The following is an 18,490-nucleotide window of genomic DNA, read 5'->3' as shown; positions in this document are numbered from 1 at the left end:
GCTGCAAAACTTTGGCACTCGCTAACGTAGAAGATTTGTTGATTACAACCATCATCTTCCTCAACTCTGTGGGAGTCAAAAGTTCATGAAACGAGGCATACCATCTCAACGCCCTACGGCTACAATTTAATCAAGAAGTCATTGTCATTCTAATAACTAACCAGTAGTCAAAATATCTTTTATGATTTATTTTATATAATCATGGAGTGTTCTTTTGGGAATAGATGACCATTTATACTCAAAAACAGTAGCAATTATTTCAATCATATGCTCATACATTAGTTGCCTGTGTAAGACAGTATATTTTCAGTCAAATCCTTTCTGTTCATCATATGCTTCATCATGGACAGCAATTCTGTTTGCACTAATATCTCAAATACCTTTTCTTGTCACATGACATGCAGAGAATAATATCAAATATATATTTGGCCTCAGGACAGTAAAATGACAAAATATTTCATTGATACGATACTAAATTCAGCAACAATGATAAATTACACAATACATAGCAAAATAAAGTCTTCTGAGCTGCAATATAATTTCAGGGTTCTACTTAATGGATAAACCATTGCTCCTGTAGAAAATAGGCCTGGGGTATTTTAACTCTCGAGCCTCATTACAATCTCGTAAGTGGATTTCCACCTGGTTCACTGTCACATTACGAGACCTCCCCATTTGTGGATTGTAATTTCTGGAAAGTTAGCAAGAGGCTGATTTAAAGTACCAATATATCTCTTAAAGTGAAGTTTCATTGTCTCCTGGCGCCTGTCGAGGATACAACTCAGATCTCTGAAGTCTTGTGGGGGCTGTTGGAAGAAAGGGTAGGCAAGAAAGTTTTCTTTCTAAGTCAGTGGTAGGATGGCTCCAAAATGCCATGTGCAGCAGTCATTGCTCAGTATTGTGATTGCCTTGTAAATTACTGTTCAGCAATGACTGGATCAACAATCACTCTGAGATTTCTTTCAACCTTCTCCCTAATCATGTCTCTCATTTTTCTTCCAATGTGTCAGACATTGCACTTATCTGCATTCCAATTATCATCATTCAGCCACTCGAAAATATGGTCCAGATCAGGGGTCTGCAACCTGCGGCTCTGGAGCCACATGCAGCTCTTTAACATCACATTTGCAGCTCACAACCTTTTCCAGTCAGATTGTATTAACATGGAAAAAGCTTTAAAAAATTAAGTCAAGAAAAGTAACGGCCGTGTTTTCGTTGTGAGGATAAAAGGCTCATCATTATGCTGCACTTCCTTGACAGCTTCAAATGATTTTAACAAAAATATCATTGCACTCTAAATAAACCTGTTTGAGTAGTATAGCTACACCATGGTTACAGATTATGCCTTTGGTTTGAGACCATTATTATTTCTAATATAGCCAAGATGACATATTATTCTTAGTATGCTCTTTGGTACTACTTTCCTTATCACGAGAATCAATAGCTGAAAGAAAATTATTAATTCTACACAACTGAAGTTAAAATTTGTTTTCCAGATGACTTCACTCACTTCTCTTGGATTTACACTGTCTATTATCAACTCTGATTTAAGGTCACCACAGTCACGGTCTTCAGCCAATCTGCATTTATGAAAAAGCCGTGGATTACCTGGGCTTTAGGATTCTCTTGTTAAATTTTCTCACTCCAAAATGTTATTGCTTCTTAGGTTAAACTAGGTGTCAAAGGACTTCATTAAATCATCTAAGTTTTCGGAAGATTCATTTATTCCTGTCTAGCAATTATGTCCTTTGTTAATGGACCTACTGAATATAATAGCGTATTCACTTGTTCACCCTCTGTTTTATTCAAGACAAGATCTTAAAAATCTTCTTCTCCATAGTGTTCAGTTTTGCACCTGGTTTGGCCCTTCCATCTGCCTTAATTAGTCTGGCAGTGTTGATTTTCTATCCACGGCTGTTTACAGCGAAGGAGAGTGTGGCTTTAATTAGTTTATTTTTTAATGGCACTGCATAATGGATCATTCTTCTATCCTTCAGCTTCCACACCTGCAATGGAGCTTCATAGATGATCTCCAGCTGCATATTCAAGGTATTCTAGTTAAGCACACTTCTCTCATGTCAGACCGCTGGTTTTTTACTTCTTCATTCTTAGGGATTTTGGGCTCCTTCACCCGCTGCCACCATGTTGTAAGATTGTCTCAAGAAGAGGCCTAGAGGTTTGTACAGTTGAACAATAACTATATACATATATACATGATACAGTCCGGAGTGGGTCTACCTTCATGCCGACATTTCCCAGACTTAGTACTATACACTGTTACTCCCATATGACTTTCTACATCAGTCTTGTCTAACCTTTTTACTCAGGGATCCATATTTCATATTTTTCTCACTCAAGGGGCTGATGAACAAATTTCGGAAAGATAAGGCACAAAAATAAACCAAATTTCAAAACAAAGTTGAGTTTTAAGGAAAGAAACATTACTGAGCAAAAGTACAAAAATATCACAGTATTAAGTTAAGTTAATAAAGAGTAAGTAATAAAACTGAACAGAGTGTGCGAAGGTCAGCGTATGTGGGTGGGTAAGTATGATTGGGTATATGTGTATGTATAGGTGTGTGGTGGTGAGAATGAGTGGGAAAATCGACATTTGACATACAGCAGACTCACACTTACCCCACACACTCACTCAGTATCCCATACCCACCTCCATATACTCACTCAGTGTCTCGCACTGACCCCACATACTCATTCAGTGTCCTGCATTCACTCCCTCAAGCTCACTCAGTGTCCTGCACTCACTCCCACACACTCACTCAGTGTCCCGCAGTCACTCCCACATGCTCACTCAGTGTCCAATACTCACTCCCACACGCTTACTCAGTGTCCTGCACTCACTCCCTCAAACTCACTCAGTGTCCTGCACTCACTCCCTCAAACTCACTCAGTGTCCTGCACTCACTCCCACACACTCACTCAGTGTCTCGCAGTCACTCCCGCACACTCACTCAGTGTCCCGCACTCACTCCCTCAAACTCACTCAGTGTCCTGCACTCACTCCCTCAAACTCACTCAGTGTCTCGCACTTACCCCACACACTCACACAATGTCCTGCACTCACTCCCACACGCTCACTCAGTGTCTCACACTCACTCCCACACGCTCACTCAGTGTCCTGCACTCACTCCCTCAAGCTCACTCAGTGTCTCGCATTCACTCCCTCAAACTCACTGAGTGTCTGGCACTTACCTCATACACTCACTCAGTGTCTCACACTCACTCCCACACACTCACTCCCACACGCTCACTCACTGTTCAGCACTCGCTCCCACACACTCACTCAGTGCTCAGCATTCACTCCCACACACTCACTCAGTGTCTCGCCCTCACTCCCACACACTCACTCAGTGTCTCGTACTTACCCTACACACTCACTCAGTGTCTCGCACTCACTCCCACACACTCACTCAGTGTTCAGCACTCACTCCCACACACTCACTCAGTGTCCTGCACTCACTCCCTCGAACTCACTCAGTGTCTCGCCCTCACTCCCACACACTCATTCAATGTCTCGCACTTACCCCAGAGAGGGGTTAGGAGAGCAATAGTGGTGGGGGATGCGTCGGTTAGAGGCACAGACAGGCGATTCTGTGGGTGCGAACGGGACTCCAGGATGGTAGTCTGCCTACCTGGTGCTGGGGTCATGGATGTCTCCGAGCGGATAGGAGGCATATTAAAAGGGGAAGATAAAGAAACGGATGTCATTGTACACATTGGTGCAAATGACGTAGATAGGAAGAGCAGGGGGATCCTACGAGAGCAATTCAGGGAGTTGGGAAATAGGCTAAAAAGTAGGGCCTCCAGGGTGGCCATCTCTGGGCTGCTCCCAATGCCTCGTGCCAGTGAGGCTAAGAATAGGGAGTTAGTACAATTGAATGCTTGGCTAAAGGACTGGTCCAGGAGGGAGGGCTTCATTTTCCTAGATCAATGGGAAGTTTTCAGGAGAGGATGGCACCTGTACAAGAAGGACGGGTCACAACTAAGTTGGAAGGGCACGAATATCCTGGCTGGGAGTTTTGCTAGTGCAGTTCGGGGGGGTTTAAACTAGTATGGCAGGGGGGAGGGGATCAAAATATTAGGTCTACAAGTGTAGAGGCTGGGGACGAGCTTGGGGCTGGGACAAGGCTGGCAAAGAAGAAGAGCACTCTGGGGGAGGATGACCTCACTGGGCCTGGAGGTCTGGAGTGCTTATACTTCAATGCAAGGAGCGTAGCAGGTAAGACAGACGAACTTAGGGCCTTAATGCTCACGAGGAATTTGGATGTGGTTGCGGTGACAGAGACTTGGTTGAAAGAGGGACAGGACTGGCAGCTGAATATTCCGGGGTACAAGTGTTTTAGGCGAGACAGAGGAGGGGCCAAAAGAGGTGGAGGAGTAGCAGTATTAGTTGGAGAGCATATTACAGCGGTACAGAGGGAGGACAATTCAGAGGGGTCGTGTAACGAGTCACTCTGGGTGGAGCTTAGAAACAGGAAGGGCGCAGTCACTATGTTGGGGGTGTACTACAGGCCCCCCAACAGCCCAAGGGAAGTGGAAGAACGGATATGTCAGGAGATACTGGATAGGTGCAGGAAAAATAGGGTTGTTGTAGTGGGAGACTTCAATTTCCCTGGTATAGACTGGAAATCGCTGAGAGCAGGGACTCTGAATGGGGAGGAATTTGTAAAATGCGTACAGGAGGGTTCTTTGGAACAATATGTAGATAGCCCGACTAGAGAGGGGGCTATACTGGACCTCGTACTGGGGAATGAGCCCGGTCAGGTCTTCAAAGTTTCGGTAGGGGAACATGTGGCAAATAGTGACCACAATTCTGTTAGCTTTAGGATGGTGATGGAAAAGGATGAGTGGTGTCCCAAGGGTAAGGTGTTGGATTGGGGGAAGGCTAACTTTAGTGGGATTAGGCAGAAATTGGCAGCTCTTGATTGGGAGAGGCTGTTTGAGGGTAAATCCACATCTGGCATGTGGGAGTCTTTTAAGGAACAGTTGTTAGGGCTACAGGACAGGCATGTGCCTGTAAAAAAGAAGGATAGGAAGGGTAGGATTCGAGAACCGTGGATAACCAGTGAAATTGAGGGACTGGTCAAAAAGAAAAGAGAGGCGTATGTTAGGTCCAGGCAGCTAAAAACGGAGGGAGCTCTGGAGGAGTACAAAGAAAGTAGGAAAGAACTCAAACGGGGAATTAGAAGAGCAAAAAGGGGTCACGAAATGTTCTTGGCAGACAGGATCAAGGAGAATCCCAAGGCATTTTATTCATACGTTAGGAACAAAAGGGTTGTCAGGGAAAAAATCGGACCTCTCAGGGACAAAAGTGGGGAATTATGCTTGGAGCCCAAAGAAGTAGGGGAGATCCTAAATGAATACTTTGCGTCGGTATTCACAAAGGAGAGGGATGTGTTGACTGGGAGTGTCTCGGAGGGGAGTGTTGAACCGTTGGAGAAAATCTCCATTACAAAGGAGGAAGTATTAGGTTTGTTAGAGAATATAAAGACTGACAAATCCCCAGGGCCTGATGGAATCTATCCAAGGCTGCTCAGGGAGACGAGAGATGAAATCGCTGGGCCTCTGACGCAAATCTTTGTCTCGTCACTGGACGCAGGTGAGGTCCCAGAGGATAGCTAATGTGGTCCCGTTACTTAAGAAGGGTAGGAAGGATAACCCGGGTAATTATAGGCCGGTGAGCTTGACGTCCGTGGTGGGGAAGTTGTTGGAGAAGATTCTTAGAGATAGGATGTATGTGCATTTAGAAAGGAATAAACTCATTAACGATAGTCAGCATGGTTTTGTGAGAGGGAGGTCATGCCTCACTAACCTGGTGGAGTTTTTTGAAGAAGTGACCAGAATGGTTGATGAGGGAAGGGCCGTGGATGTCGTCTATATGGACTTTAGTAAAGCGTTTGACAAAGTCCCTCATGGTAGGCTGGTGAAAAAGGTTGGATCTCATGGGATAAAGGGGGAGGTGGCTAGATGAGTGGAGAACTGGCTTGATCACAGAAGACAGAGGGTGGTAGTGGAGGAGTCTTTTTCCGGCTAGAGGCCTGTGACTAGTGGTGTTCCGCAGGGCTCTGTATTGGGACCTCTGCTGTTTGTGATTTATATAAATGATCTGGAAGAAGGTGTAACTGGGGTGATCAGTAAGTTTGCGGATGACACAAAATTGGCAGGACTTGCAGATAGTGAGGAGCATTGTCAGAAGCTACAGAAGGATATAGATAGGCTGGAAATTTGGGCAAAGAAATGGCAGATGGAGTTCAATCCTGATAAATGCGAAGTGATGCATTTTGGTAGAAATAATGTAGGGAGGAGCTATACGATAAATGGCAGAACCATAAAGGGTGTAGATACGCAGAGGGACCTGGGTGTGCAAGTCCACAGATCCTTGAAAGTGACGTCACAGGTGGAGAAGGTGGTGAAGAAGGCATATGGCATGCTTGCCTTTATAGGACGGGGCATAGAGTATAAAAGTTGGGGTCTGATGTTGCAGATGTATAGAACGTTGGTTCGGCCGCATTTGGAATACTGCATCCAGTTCTGGTCGCCACACTACCAGAAGGACGTGGAGGCTTTGGAGAGAGTACAGAGGAGGTTTACCAGGATGTTGCCTGGTATGGAGGGGCTTAGTTATGAGGAGAGATTGGGTAAACTGGGGTTGTTCTCCCTGGAAAGACGGAGGATGAGGGGAGACTTAATAGAGGTGTATAAAATTATGAAAGGCATAGATAGGGTGAACGGTGGGAAGCTTTTCCCCAGGTCGGTGGTGACGTTCACGAGGGGTCATAGGTTCAAGATGAAGGGGGGGAGGTTTAACACAGATATCAGAAGGACATATTTTACACAGAGGGTGGTGGGGGCCTGGAATGCGCTGCCAGGCAAGGTGGTGGAAGCGGACACACTGGGAACATTTAAGACTTATCTAGACAGCCATATGAACGGAGTGGGAATGGAGGGATACAAAAGAATGGTCTAGTTTGGACCAGGGAGCGGCGCGGGCTTGGAGGGCCGAAGGGCCTGTTCCTGTGCTGTATTATTCTTTGTACCCCACACACTCACTCAGTGTCCAACACTCACTCCCAGACACTCACTCAGCGTCTCGCACTCACTCCCAGACACTCACTTAGTGTCTCGCACTCACTCCCAGACACTCGCTCAGTGTCTCGCACTTACCCCACACATTCACTCAGTGTCTCGCATTCACTCCCACACACTCACTCAGTGTCTCGCACTGCCATCCGTTGTCAATTTTTGTTGTATTTCTGAAACCTTTCTGATGTCAATTTGAAACTGTTTTAAATTATTATAGTGCATCAAAATGAAAGTATATAAAGATTCAAAGCAATGTAAGTTTATGTCCATTTACTCAGGCCTGTGCTTTTCATTGAAAAACAATTAATTTTTAAATTTGACTTTCACCAAAATTACAAAAGAATCAATATGAGTATCACCTGCAAGTATCACTACCACTGTATTGCCTTTAATGGGCCAAAGCGGAAAAAAACTGTAATATTAACCTATGACTACTTTCTGAAAAATATCTATTCTCAAACAGGACAATTAATTCAATTTGCTGAAAACACACTGGATTCCCAGAATAATATTGTATGATAAATTATAGTTCCCGGCTTCAATAATAAATTGCATTTTTCTACCTCAGCTTTCAGTAGACTGTTGGCTCTGAAGGATTGAATTTGGTTTTCCTGAAGTGTTGAGTGCGGACTTCCGAGCTGTGAATACAAATAGGCATGCTTGAAGAACCACTAGTAATTTTAAAAACAATGCAATGTAAACTTTATGAAGATTAATCCAATGTCTGTAATTCATTATAAGGTAATGGACCTTACTTTCCAATGGCAAGTAATTTCTGCAGTAGCATTCTATATCAGAATCTCCAAATTAACTGAGACAAATTAATAACAAATGTTCAGCTACTTATTACAGAAGAAATAGATCTAGTAGGTTGTCATTTATTTTGTTATTCAGACGTCTTTATGATACTTACATGGTAAAACATTTAGATGAGATTTTTATGCCTCCAACAATATTTAAGTTAATATGCTTAATCCGAATTTTTTCTGAACGCTCCTAAATTGTGCACTTGCCCATTGTTTTGCATATTGATGAATCATGAAATAATAAGGAATTTTGTCAACATTGTGAATTTGCACCATACATCTGACAAACCTATAATACATTGTCATCACATCCTGTCACAAACACCAAGAAAGACTATTTCTGCAGCATTTTTGAACCAAATATAAATTAAGCTCTCACGTGGGAAAGGTCCACTCTATGATAGTGACTTTTAAGGGGCGTCTTGACAAATACATGAATAGGATGGGAATAGAAGGATAAGGTCCCCAGAAGGGTAGAGGGTTTAAGTTCAGTTGGGCAGCATGGTCAGTGCAGGCTTGGAGAACCAAAGGGCCTGTTTCTGTGCTGTAATTTTCTTCATTCTTTGTTCTTTGTCATGCAACCTTCCACATAAATAGCCTATCTTTAATACAGATCTTTAATAACTTTATAAATGCTTATATGATATGATAAATACAAAAGAGAAACATTATTATATCAGATTCAGCTTCAGACTTTGGTACGTAGCTGTCATTGTTAGTCTGAACAATTATACAACTGCCCCTTACGGACATGAACTATATTTTCTTAGTCTTTGTTTATTTTGTGCAGTATATGTTCTCTCATGGTTATAGCTTCATCTTGTACATTGTTTATCGTTTAATGACCATCCTTTGTATTTCAATATACTTTTGATAATGATCAGTATCACTAGTCACCAATAAATCTCTGTAATCCATGTTTCTGTTACAATGAATGCCTAAATTATTCTTTGCAATATTCTCAATATGTGAAGTTTTATTTCACGAAAATGTGTTTTTCTGGATACTCAGACATATCATTTTTGATAAGCTGTAAATTTCCACCAGCTGAATGGTGTGAAGATTGATGTCTTCAGCCCCATCACAACATTTCCTCATTACCAACTTCATCCCTCATCCTAGCAATGTCTCAGGCTGAACCAAGTTAACAACCTCAACCGGGTTGGACTTTGAGCAACCTTGTCCTCTCTTTCACAAAGGCTGCGAATATTCACTTCCATAACATTGTCCATCTCTACATCTACTTCAGCCCAATTGCTGCTGAAATCTTCATCATTGCCTTTGTAATCCTCAGACATGTTACTTCAGCATTCTCCAGGTCTGACTCCCATTCTGTCCTCCATAAGTATAAAATTCTGTTGTTTATATCCTATCCTACACCAATTTGACAAACCAGCGATTCCTTTTGAAGAAACCACAGGCTGTCGATCAGGCTTAGAATCTTTGTGAACATTGTGATTAGGATCAATGGAGGCACTTAGGGTGCATTCACGCATGAAGGAAAATGAAAATAAATACAGCTGATTGGAGCGTGAGTAGAAATCCATTGAGCTGTCAATGGAGGTCTTTTCCAAAGCACTGCACCTGGAAATTGACAGAGATCAAAGGTTCCCAGTGCAATGGAGAGGGTTTCCTTGGTTTCAACTTATTGAAGGCTTCTGAAACTTCAAATCAAAGCAGTGTGAATACATTGGTGCTGAGTGCTCAGCTATGCAGAATGGAACCGGCCCCGCCACCCCAACCCACAGGTGAAATTGACATCTCCTTTCTGTCAGAGGACTTCAGAGGAGTCTACTCACACCTGCAATTTCTGACAGGGGAAAGGGAAATCTCTGCTGCAGAATGGAGTGCCACCATGATTGCAAAGCTTGTCAGGTGACCAGGGCAGGGATATGAAAGTGACTACTTCAGAATTTTTACAGCTGACAGACAGGAATGCAGATGTTGATCATAGGGGTGCCTGAAATCACCACGCCGGAGTCTGCCAAAAGTGTCAAAAGGAACTGACAAAGGGACCTGTCAAGCTGTCAAGGCATTTAGAAGTCCTGCCCTTTAAATAATTGAAAAAAAAGTCTGGAATATTAAAAAGATTACTTGCTATTTCACTCTTGTCTGTTGACATTAGCCTGAAGGTTTGCATTACTGGATTAATGTTATATGACTGATTTCATAACCATCCATTATCATAATAGAATGCATTTCACAGCTTGATTGATAGTAACAATGATTAAAGACACTTTGATGTGGGACTATGAATTATAATGCTTGCTATCAGGGATAGTGCACTTGCATGAGCTGTTTGTTGTTGGAAGGTGTTATTTAGCTGAAGGAATGTAAATGGGTTTTTATGAGTTTTTTTGCAAAAGAAATTCAGAACTTTATTTTATGTAACTATCTCTGTCTGGTTCTAAGGTCTACCCATGGTAGATACTAAGAGAGTTGACATGTTAAGTGTAAGGGCAAAGGATGTTGGATGGGAGACATGGGTTGACATGGTTTGGCATTGGGATTATGATGGACTATGTAGGGTGGAAAAAAGCGAATAGGTTGGTAGAGGGGCTATGAAGGGCAATGGGGGGGGGGGTGGAGGGACATAAATTGGCATAAGGCTGTGAAGGGCCATAGGGGCTGTTTGGGGGCATACTTTGGAATGAGGGCCCATGAGTGGGGGAATGAGCTGGCATGGATGTGGCATGGGGACTGTGTGTGGTTGGGGGGGAGAGGCAGTGAGAGGTAAGGACTGAAGGGATGTTTCAGTCTTTGGGCTGGATTCTCCAGTCTCGTCCATGGCCACCTCGTTGCAAGTAAGAATAGAAAATTTGGCGTTCCAGCCAAAACTCCATTCATATCAGTGGCAGCGGAGAATCCCAACCGCGAACAAGGATGGTGATTATCGGCGTTTATTTTAAATTGGACACAGTGTTGGATTCCCGAGACAGACCTTCACCCAACCTGCCTCCGCACATGGTAGCTTCCTCAGCTCTTCTGGGGTCATCTGTTCCAATTTCTAATCAAGCCCACGTCCCCTGGACCAAAAATCCAATGACTGGGCAGACATTTATAAAGATCAGGTTTGTGGAGCCAAGAATTCTCGTTTCGCTGCGCACCCAACCAGGGAGCAAAAATCTGGGCCACAATTATTAACATTCACATTTAAACCTGGGGGTGGGGGAGGGGGAGGGTGCGGTAGCAGGGGTTCGAGGCTGTTGGGGCTGGCCCAGATAGGTCTCCTCTATGTCATATCGGCACTTACGCAGTGGCCTGCTCAGCACTATGGTGCCGGCCTCTCCAGTGGGAATAGGCCCCTCCCACAGATTTTTAATGATATTCGTGCTAGTGCACTCTGCAGTGCACAGAGTGTGAGAGATTCATTTTGAAATTCCCGCTGAAAAAACGAACGGGATTTACTCCAGTTTTTACTCGAATTTGACACTTCAAATTCCTTTGGGAGAATCCCACCTATTATATCTGAACCTCAAAAGGACAAAACATATCATCGTGCATAAGCAAAGCATCAGATATCCCAGGTGGATAAACAAAGGATCAAAACCCATCTCTGAGTTCAGGTAGAAGATCAGTCAAGTTCCTACTGAATGGCAGAGCAGATTTGGAGTGCTGAATGGTCTACTTCTGCTACTATTTCCTATGCTCTCTTTTACGCGTTGTTTCCATAAAGGTGTTGACTGACCTGCTGTTTCCTAGTACATGCAATAATTTGCTTTATACGTCCCTATAAACTGGATGCTTTGATAAGCCACATTGTGAATGTGCGTCACATTAATTCCCACTTCTAGGGAGTTGAGATGTGATGAGTTGCTAGGCCTGACCTCATGCCTCACTGTTTATTGAAATTATAGCCTGTAGATGATTGAACTGTGACCCCAGGACAGCTGAAGTCTAGACAGGGAAAGGCAGAGCTTGTGGCAGAAGCTGGATCCACAAGTGATGATGTTGGGGGGGCGGGGGGCGGAGGGAGCGGTGAATAGAACTAGTCCAGTTAAGCATCATATCTCCACTCATCCATAGAGGGTAACTGGGCCTAAGTAGAAATGATGCGGAGATGCCGGCATTGGACTGGGGTAAGCACAATAAGAAGTCTCACAACACCAGGTTAAAGTCCAACAGGTTTATTTGGTAGCACAAGCCACAAGCTTTTGGAGCGCTGCCCCTTCATCAGGTCAGTGGGAGTTCTGTTTACAAACAGGGCATATAAAGACACAAACTCATGTAGAAACTTGATGTCTGCGTCGATTGAGTTTGTGTCTTTATATGCCCTGTTTGTGAACAGAACTCCCACTCACTTGATGAAGGGGCAGCGCTCCGAAAGCTTGTGGCTCGTGCTACCAAATAAACCTGTTGGACTTTAACCTGGTGTTGTGAGACTTCTTATTAAATAGAAATTGCAGCCTTACTAACTCCATGTGAGTTTCTAGGATTATCTCAACATGCTGCTGTCTGTCTCTATGTGTGCCCTTCAACTCTACAACCACTTTATAACTCGTCATTCCAAACATAGTACTGCTACAGATGGCTTCCAAACACCATCCACTTTTCAATGAGTTCACTATACCATATGTGCACCGTTGGGCTGTGCCAAGTTGAGGAGTATTGCCATATTTTGTTCAGGAAACAAGAAGTATTACTTTGGCCCACGCATTAGCAAACCCTTTGAAACATTTTCTTTGTGGACTCTTTGCAGTGCATTGGGAAGTTCTATCATGTTAATGGTGCCATACAAATGCTGGATGTTGTTTTATTTCAGCCTCATTGGAAGTAGCCAATGTTCCAATGAGAGCTCATTTTGTCAGCAGGAACTGAAAACATGAGAGGAGTGTTGTTGGATATTGTTGAGCAGATAAGAAAATGGCAGGTGGAATAAAATTGCCAGAATCTTCCATTCTGGAGTTTGGTGGCAGACAAAGAAATGGGAGTGATTTCTGCTGGGAGGTGTGGGTGACCATATGCAATCTCGCGCTGTTCAGTTTACTGAACATGCATCTGCGAGCAGATTGCCGATTCTCACGATGAGGCGGGCAGGAATTCGCCATCCCTGCTGTTACCTTATGGTGTTAAAGGTCTGGGCACAATATTTAAAGAGCACCTGGACAACTTGCGCCATCCCTTCCACCTTTGCCCAGCCACAGCCCCACCTTTCTCCCTTAGCCATTCCTCCCTTCCTTGGTCATCCTCTACTACCACAGGCTGGCATTTACAGCCACTCCCCAAAGAGGACAATGAAGCGACAACTCATTATTCTTGGACGTTTACCTCACCAGGTGCACGCCACTAATGTGCAGTTGTAAAACTGAAGTTTCTAGTTTTTAGCTGGAGGGAGACTTAATTTAGTGGGGATATTTAATTTTGGTCTGGTGGTCGATTAATGAGCATGCATGACTTGGCCATGACTTGGCTCCTTGGCAATGTTCATCGGGAAGCTTGACTAGTCTTTAACCCACCTTGAAAGTCTTGAGAATTGAATTACTAAAGTTAATTCCACTGTCAGGAAACTGATTTTTGACTCAAGCCAAATTAGGTTCCCCTGCCTGCTCAGGCTTTCTGCTGCTCATCATCCAATGTGGCAAAGTGTAAAGATATCTAAGATAAAGGCAAAATACTGTGGAGGCTGGAATCTGAAACAAAAGAATTAGAAACAAGCTCTGACGAAGGGTCATCCAGGCTCGAAACGTTGGCTCTATTCTCGCGCCACAGATGCTGTCAGACCTGCTGAAATTTTCCAGCATTTTCTGTTTTTGTTGTGAAGTTATCTATTTTGATAGGACAAATGAAATACAGAATGTTTCTTGAATGGTGAGAGAAATTATTGCAAGCAGATTGAGATGGCTGTGCTGGTCAAAGAACCTTAGCTTGCAGGTACATCAAGCAATTAGGAATGCAAAATAAAATGATAAAATTATATTAAAATATACTGGCAAGTGGTATATTAAGTTACTATAGTTATACAGAAACTACACATGGAATATTGGTACAATTAAGGCTCCTTACTTGAAAAAGGACATATTTAGCTTAGAGGGAGTGCAACAATTCTCCCAATTTGACTACGTGCAGTCGCAGGTAGCTCCAGTGGTGCTTGTCATGCCAACCAGAATAGTGGGATCCCGCGCCAGATTCTGTACTTGAAAGCTCATTGATTATGCACAAGTACATTCCACTCCAACTCTCCTGGTGGGCCAGCAGCTGATTCATCCGCTCACCCTCAGCTGACAGGTTCGAAGATTCCGGTGCCATTTTTAAATACCAGTCTAGTGCACTTACATCACTCTCTCCAGCCAATCTGTCTTTACGAGGCCATTAAGGAAGTCAACAGCGCAAAGGGAAAAGGCTGGCAGCCTCAAGACAAAGTTTGTTCCTTGATTCAACAACCCTCCCCCTGAGCCCTTAACTGTGAGAGGCCCATGCCCCACTTGGACTTCGACCCATCACATCCAGAATTTTCATCTATCCCCTTCCAGTAAATGATGTGGTACCCCTTTGATCCTCTACTTTGTGAGCTTTTCATGCAGCTTTATCGGGCTCCAGCTTCTCTGCACTTGGTCTTCCTTTTGCTTTCCACTGTTCATCTTCTTCAATCGCCTCTTTGCCCCTCTGCTCGCCATCATGAGCCCCTGACCTTCACCGCCCACCACTTGCAAAGTCCTCCTTCCACATTGCTCCACTTGTCTTCATTCGGCCATATCCCTTCAGGCCCCCTGGCCTTACCTCGCATTCCAAGTCCTGTCAGACTTCAGACCTTTGTTGCGGTGACAGCATTGAGTCTCACAGCACAGTGCTGTCCAGATAAACACTGCTGTGTGGCATCAGGGGCAAGGAGACTCCTGTACTCCTCAACCCCAAGTGTTGTACTGATTTGACTCAGTGACACAGGAGGGTCCAGGGCTCAGCAACATGATGCTGTCCATGAGGACCACCTCAGCATGGAGATGGAGGCAGGAACAGGTCTGTCCCAGCAGAGTGGTGAATCAGGAGCAGCGGAGCACTATAGCAGAAAGCTGTTGCACTCACCCCGAAGTTTCTAGTGAACTGAGGACTGACTGCCTTATGCACACCACTCAATAGTAATCAGGGTTCACGTTAATGTAAATTCACACAAATGAAAGGCCTGACGGGACGCCGGCAGGCAGCTGTTTTATTGAGCAGTCATGAAATGCAAATGAATGCAAATGGTGTTTGTGTCACATGCCAGCAGGAAGATCGACCCACTATTAACCTGCCATTGGGAGAATTGCAATGTGATTTTACGCTGCTGGGTTTCCAATGTTTTGCCTCCTGCCAGATTGACTGCGCCTGTCACCAAATCCGCCGCGGGCTGGTTGGAAGGTTCCAAAGGTGAGGGGATTATCCCATGAGGAAAGATTAGGTAGACTACGCCTACATTCCCTGAAGTTGAGATGAATGAAAGGTGATCAAATTGAAACATATAAAAATTTTAAAGGGTATATGCTGAGATAATGCTGCCCCATCTGGGGAACCCAGAGCACATGGTCATGGTCTCAGAATAAGAGATCATCCATTTAGGACTGAGATGAGGAGAAATTGCTTCACTCAAAGGATTGTGAATCTTTGGAATTTTCTATCTCACATAGCTGTGGATACTCAATCATTGAGTATATGAGATGCATAGATTTTTGGATACTAAGGGAATTAAGGGATTATGGGGATAGTGTGGGAAGATGAATCTGAGGTTGAAGATTAGCTATGATCTTATTGAATGGCAGAGCTGGCTCAAAAAGTTAAATGGTCTACTCCAACCAGTACCTCTTATATTCACATGCTCTTATCCATCAATATTTTCTGTCCACTGTGGGATGATGGTTCTTTCCATTATGTTGGATAATCTAATTCCCACTGCACCTTTGATTATGCGGTTTAATTTAGCACTTAACAGTGCCACAAGTAAATTTTAATCCAGTAAGGCCTAATTGAGATACAATTACCTCAGTGGCAACTGCAGTACATTACTGCCATATATAATCACAAATGAGTCTCATAAGTAGATAAAGGGAACATAATGAACCTTGGTTTATCAATAAACTCTTGAAACTCAAGAAGCATCTAAATGATATTGGAGGAATAGGGAATCAAATGTTTGAGCTTAACAGAAGCAAGGTACGTCTATATATACAGGCATTGAGTAGTTGGTTCATTGGAAGTTATTATGGTCTGGAAATTCAGAATTTGAGATTTCAATTTTCCCCATTCTATATTCAAGAAATTAGTCTCAGTTGGTCATTGGTGCCAGAGCTGTCTCAGTTTATGGAACAAGATATTCATTCTTGCTACAGGTAAAAAGAAGGTGCATGCAGGAACCCTAGATGGTCATATAATAAACTTCAGCTTAATCTTAAGGATAATCTCAAGAGAACAAAGTCATAGTGATATATTTTGCCAGGGAACAGGAAAATCATGCAGAACTATTGGTGTTTCAAAAAAAAGTAGCAACATTTTTGCATTATCCCACAAGGTGAAGAAATTCACTTGTGACACCTTTATTGCTAAATTAAGAATACCATCACGACGTCACAAAGTGATCTAACCGGATGAACTGTGCTGTAGGAGTCCACTTTTCGGTTTCAGCTTCTGCCTCCTGCTAATTAACCAAGTGACTTGTATTGATTTACAGGATGTCTGTTTGGGTACATCCCCCAGGTTTGGAATCCAGTGTGATGTCATCTATTCAGACAACAATTAATAATTGAAATTGGGTCAAGGTATTATTGCAGTATTAACCAAAACTACTCAGATTTGTACTACGATTCCTGACATGGAGACTGAATGGTGTTGATGTATCTAACGTTTCAGTAGTCATTCCATCCCAAGGTAAAAGATTTTTGTTTAAGAAGGGATTAGAACAAGATAGTTGTTATTCACTCTCATTTACTCCTTAATGTCTCACTGAAAATATGTTACTTAAAGTCTCAAATATTTACTTTACAGGGCATTGGTAAAAGATTTTCCTGAATGCTTTCTATTGATTGTCCAAACATTATATCTAATGCCGATAGAGTTGAGTGGACCTTTACAATGAAGGGATTAAATGATCTAACTTCACTACTTATAAAATGGTTCCAAATTCTTGCACTAAAAATGATAATTTTTGAATTGACATTGCTCCGCCAACACTAACGTCAGCAAACTCCAGTCCCAACCTTGGAACCCTGATGGCACAAACAGGCCAGAAGCTCAAGCACTGAGAGTCTTCACTCAGAGAATGACCCACCCATCTCAGCTCACTTTTTGGATTCACTATTGGTTTCATTGTTTTAAAAGTACAACTTATCTCATTCAGAGACAGCAGAGAAATTGTCTGCTCTGTCAAGGTTAAGCACAGAAGATGCATAGTGGAAGAATTCTCAGCTGGCGATCTATTGGCAATCTTTACTTTATAATTTGAAATTTCTGCAGTAAGTTTTCAATACTAAAGTACTTCTTTCAATATGTGGTCCGTCTAATCCACTGATTGAGTTCAATAACTTCTTTGCTAGGTAGGAATCTCTGGCTGGGTGTAGAATTGCTAGCTTGTGCACTCCATTTTTTGAGAGCCCAAATGGATTTTGCACAAAGCAATTCATGGTTAAAGAGAAGGTACCAAAAATGATATGAATGGTTGCTGGTGGCAGGTAAGGTAATTAATTATGAATTTAAGCACCTGCATCATTTGTTGATAAGTGTTAACAAACTCTTATTTCATTGAATTTTGTACCTGCAAGGTCAGTGAAAAGATACAATACTTATCAGAAAATACTTTCCACGAAACAAATCAGACACAAATGGCTGATATCAATGTGAGATGGCTGTTAGCAAATGCGCTCATACAATGCAGGAAGGAGAAGATCACATTATTCCATCACATAAGTCTCAAAGGGTCCAATGTCTATCACTTTTTCCAGTTTGGTATGTGAATGACCTACAGTATGCAGAGTATAGCAAATAAAGAGCCAGTCATTTCCAATTGCAGTTAAATAAAGTGGTGACTGTGATTTCACTTCTATTTGTTCCTGTCAGAATTCTGGCGTGAACTGGAAATAATAGTTTTGCTCTTCCCAGACTGAACAGACCAGAATCTCTGTATTTCAAATAACATATAGTGATTGCCTGCTCTTTTAAAAATTAAAAAGACTGTTGCGATCCCTTTGGGAGTCAAACTGGTAGGTTTTCCACTAGTATGACGGAGCATAATTGATTGTTGTATGAAGCTTGGCGAATACAACAATCAATTGCGTGCTCAGTTGCTCTTACAGAAAACAAATACGTTTTTCCTGCAGTACAATCTAAATTATAAATATTTTAAATAACAGTAGGATATAACCTGAAAGCCAAAAAGGCCTTAGCAGGAGAAATAAATCAAATCATTTCATGACCATTTGCAGCAATGTTAATGTATACCACTGTGTATAGACTCTGATTACTACATTGGTTAGAATAGATGTATATTTGATTGCATACCTATTGTATTCACAGGTAAGCAACAAGGATCAGTGAAAAAAAGCATGGACAGATAACCATCACCTTCCTTTTGGGATTTGTTATCTTTAAACGTATCCACTGTGAAATCCACTTACTTTATT

At 42.7% G+C, this 18,490-nt stretch overlaps 1 protein-coding gene across 1 annotated transcript in view; it reads right to left on the bottom strand.

Moving 5' to 3' along the window:
• Nucleotides 1-18,490, bottom strand: part of LOC144493033 (uncharacterized) — a 364,898-nt gene that overhangs the window by 48,036 nt on the left and 298,372 nt on the right. The window contains exon 10 of the mRNA XM_078211846.1: nucleotides 7,665-7,739. Coding sequence (XP_078067972.1) covers nucleotides 7,665-7,739 — 75 coding nt within the window. The remainder of the gene's footprint in view (nucleotides 1-7,664; nucleotides 7,740-18,490) is intronic.

The sequence above is a fragment of the Mustelus asterias genome, chromosome 4 (assembly GCF_964213995.1).
Source record: "Mustelus asterias chromosome 4, sMusAst1.hap1.1, whole genome shotgun sequence".
NCBI classification, from domain to species: domain Eukaryota; kingdom Metazoa; phylum Chordata; class Chondrichthyes; order Carcharhiniformes; family Triakidae; genus Mustelus; species Mustelus asterias.
This window is presented reverse-complemented; position numbering and strand designations above follow the sequence as displayed.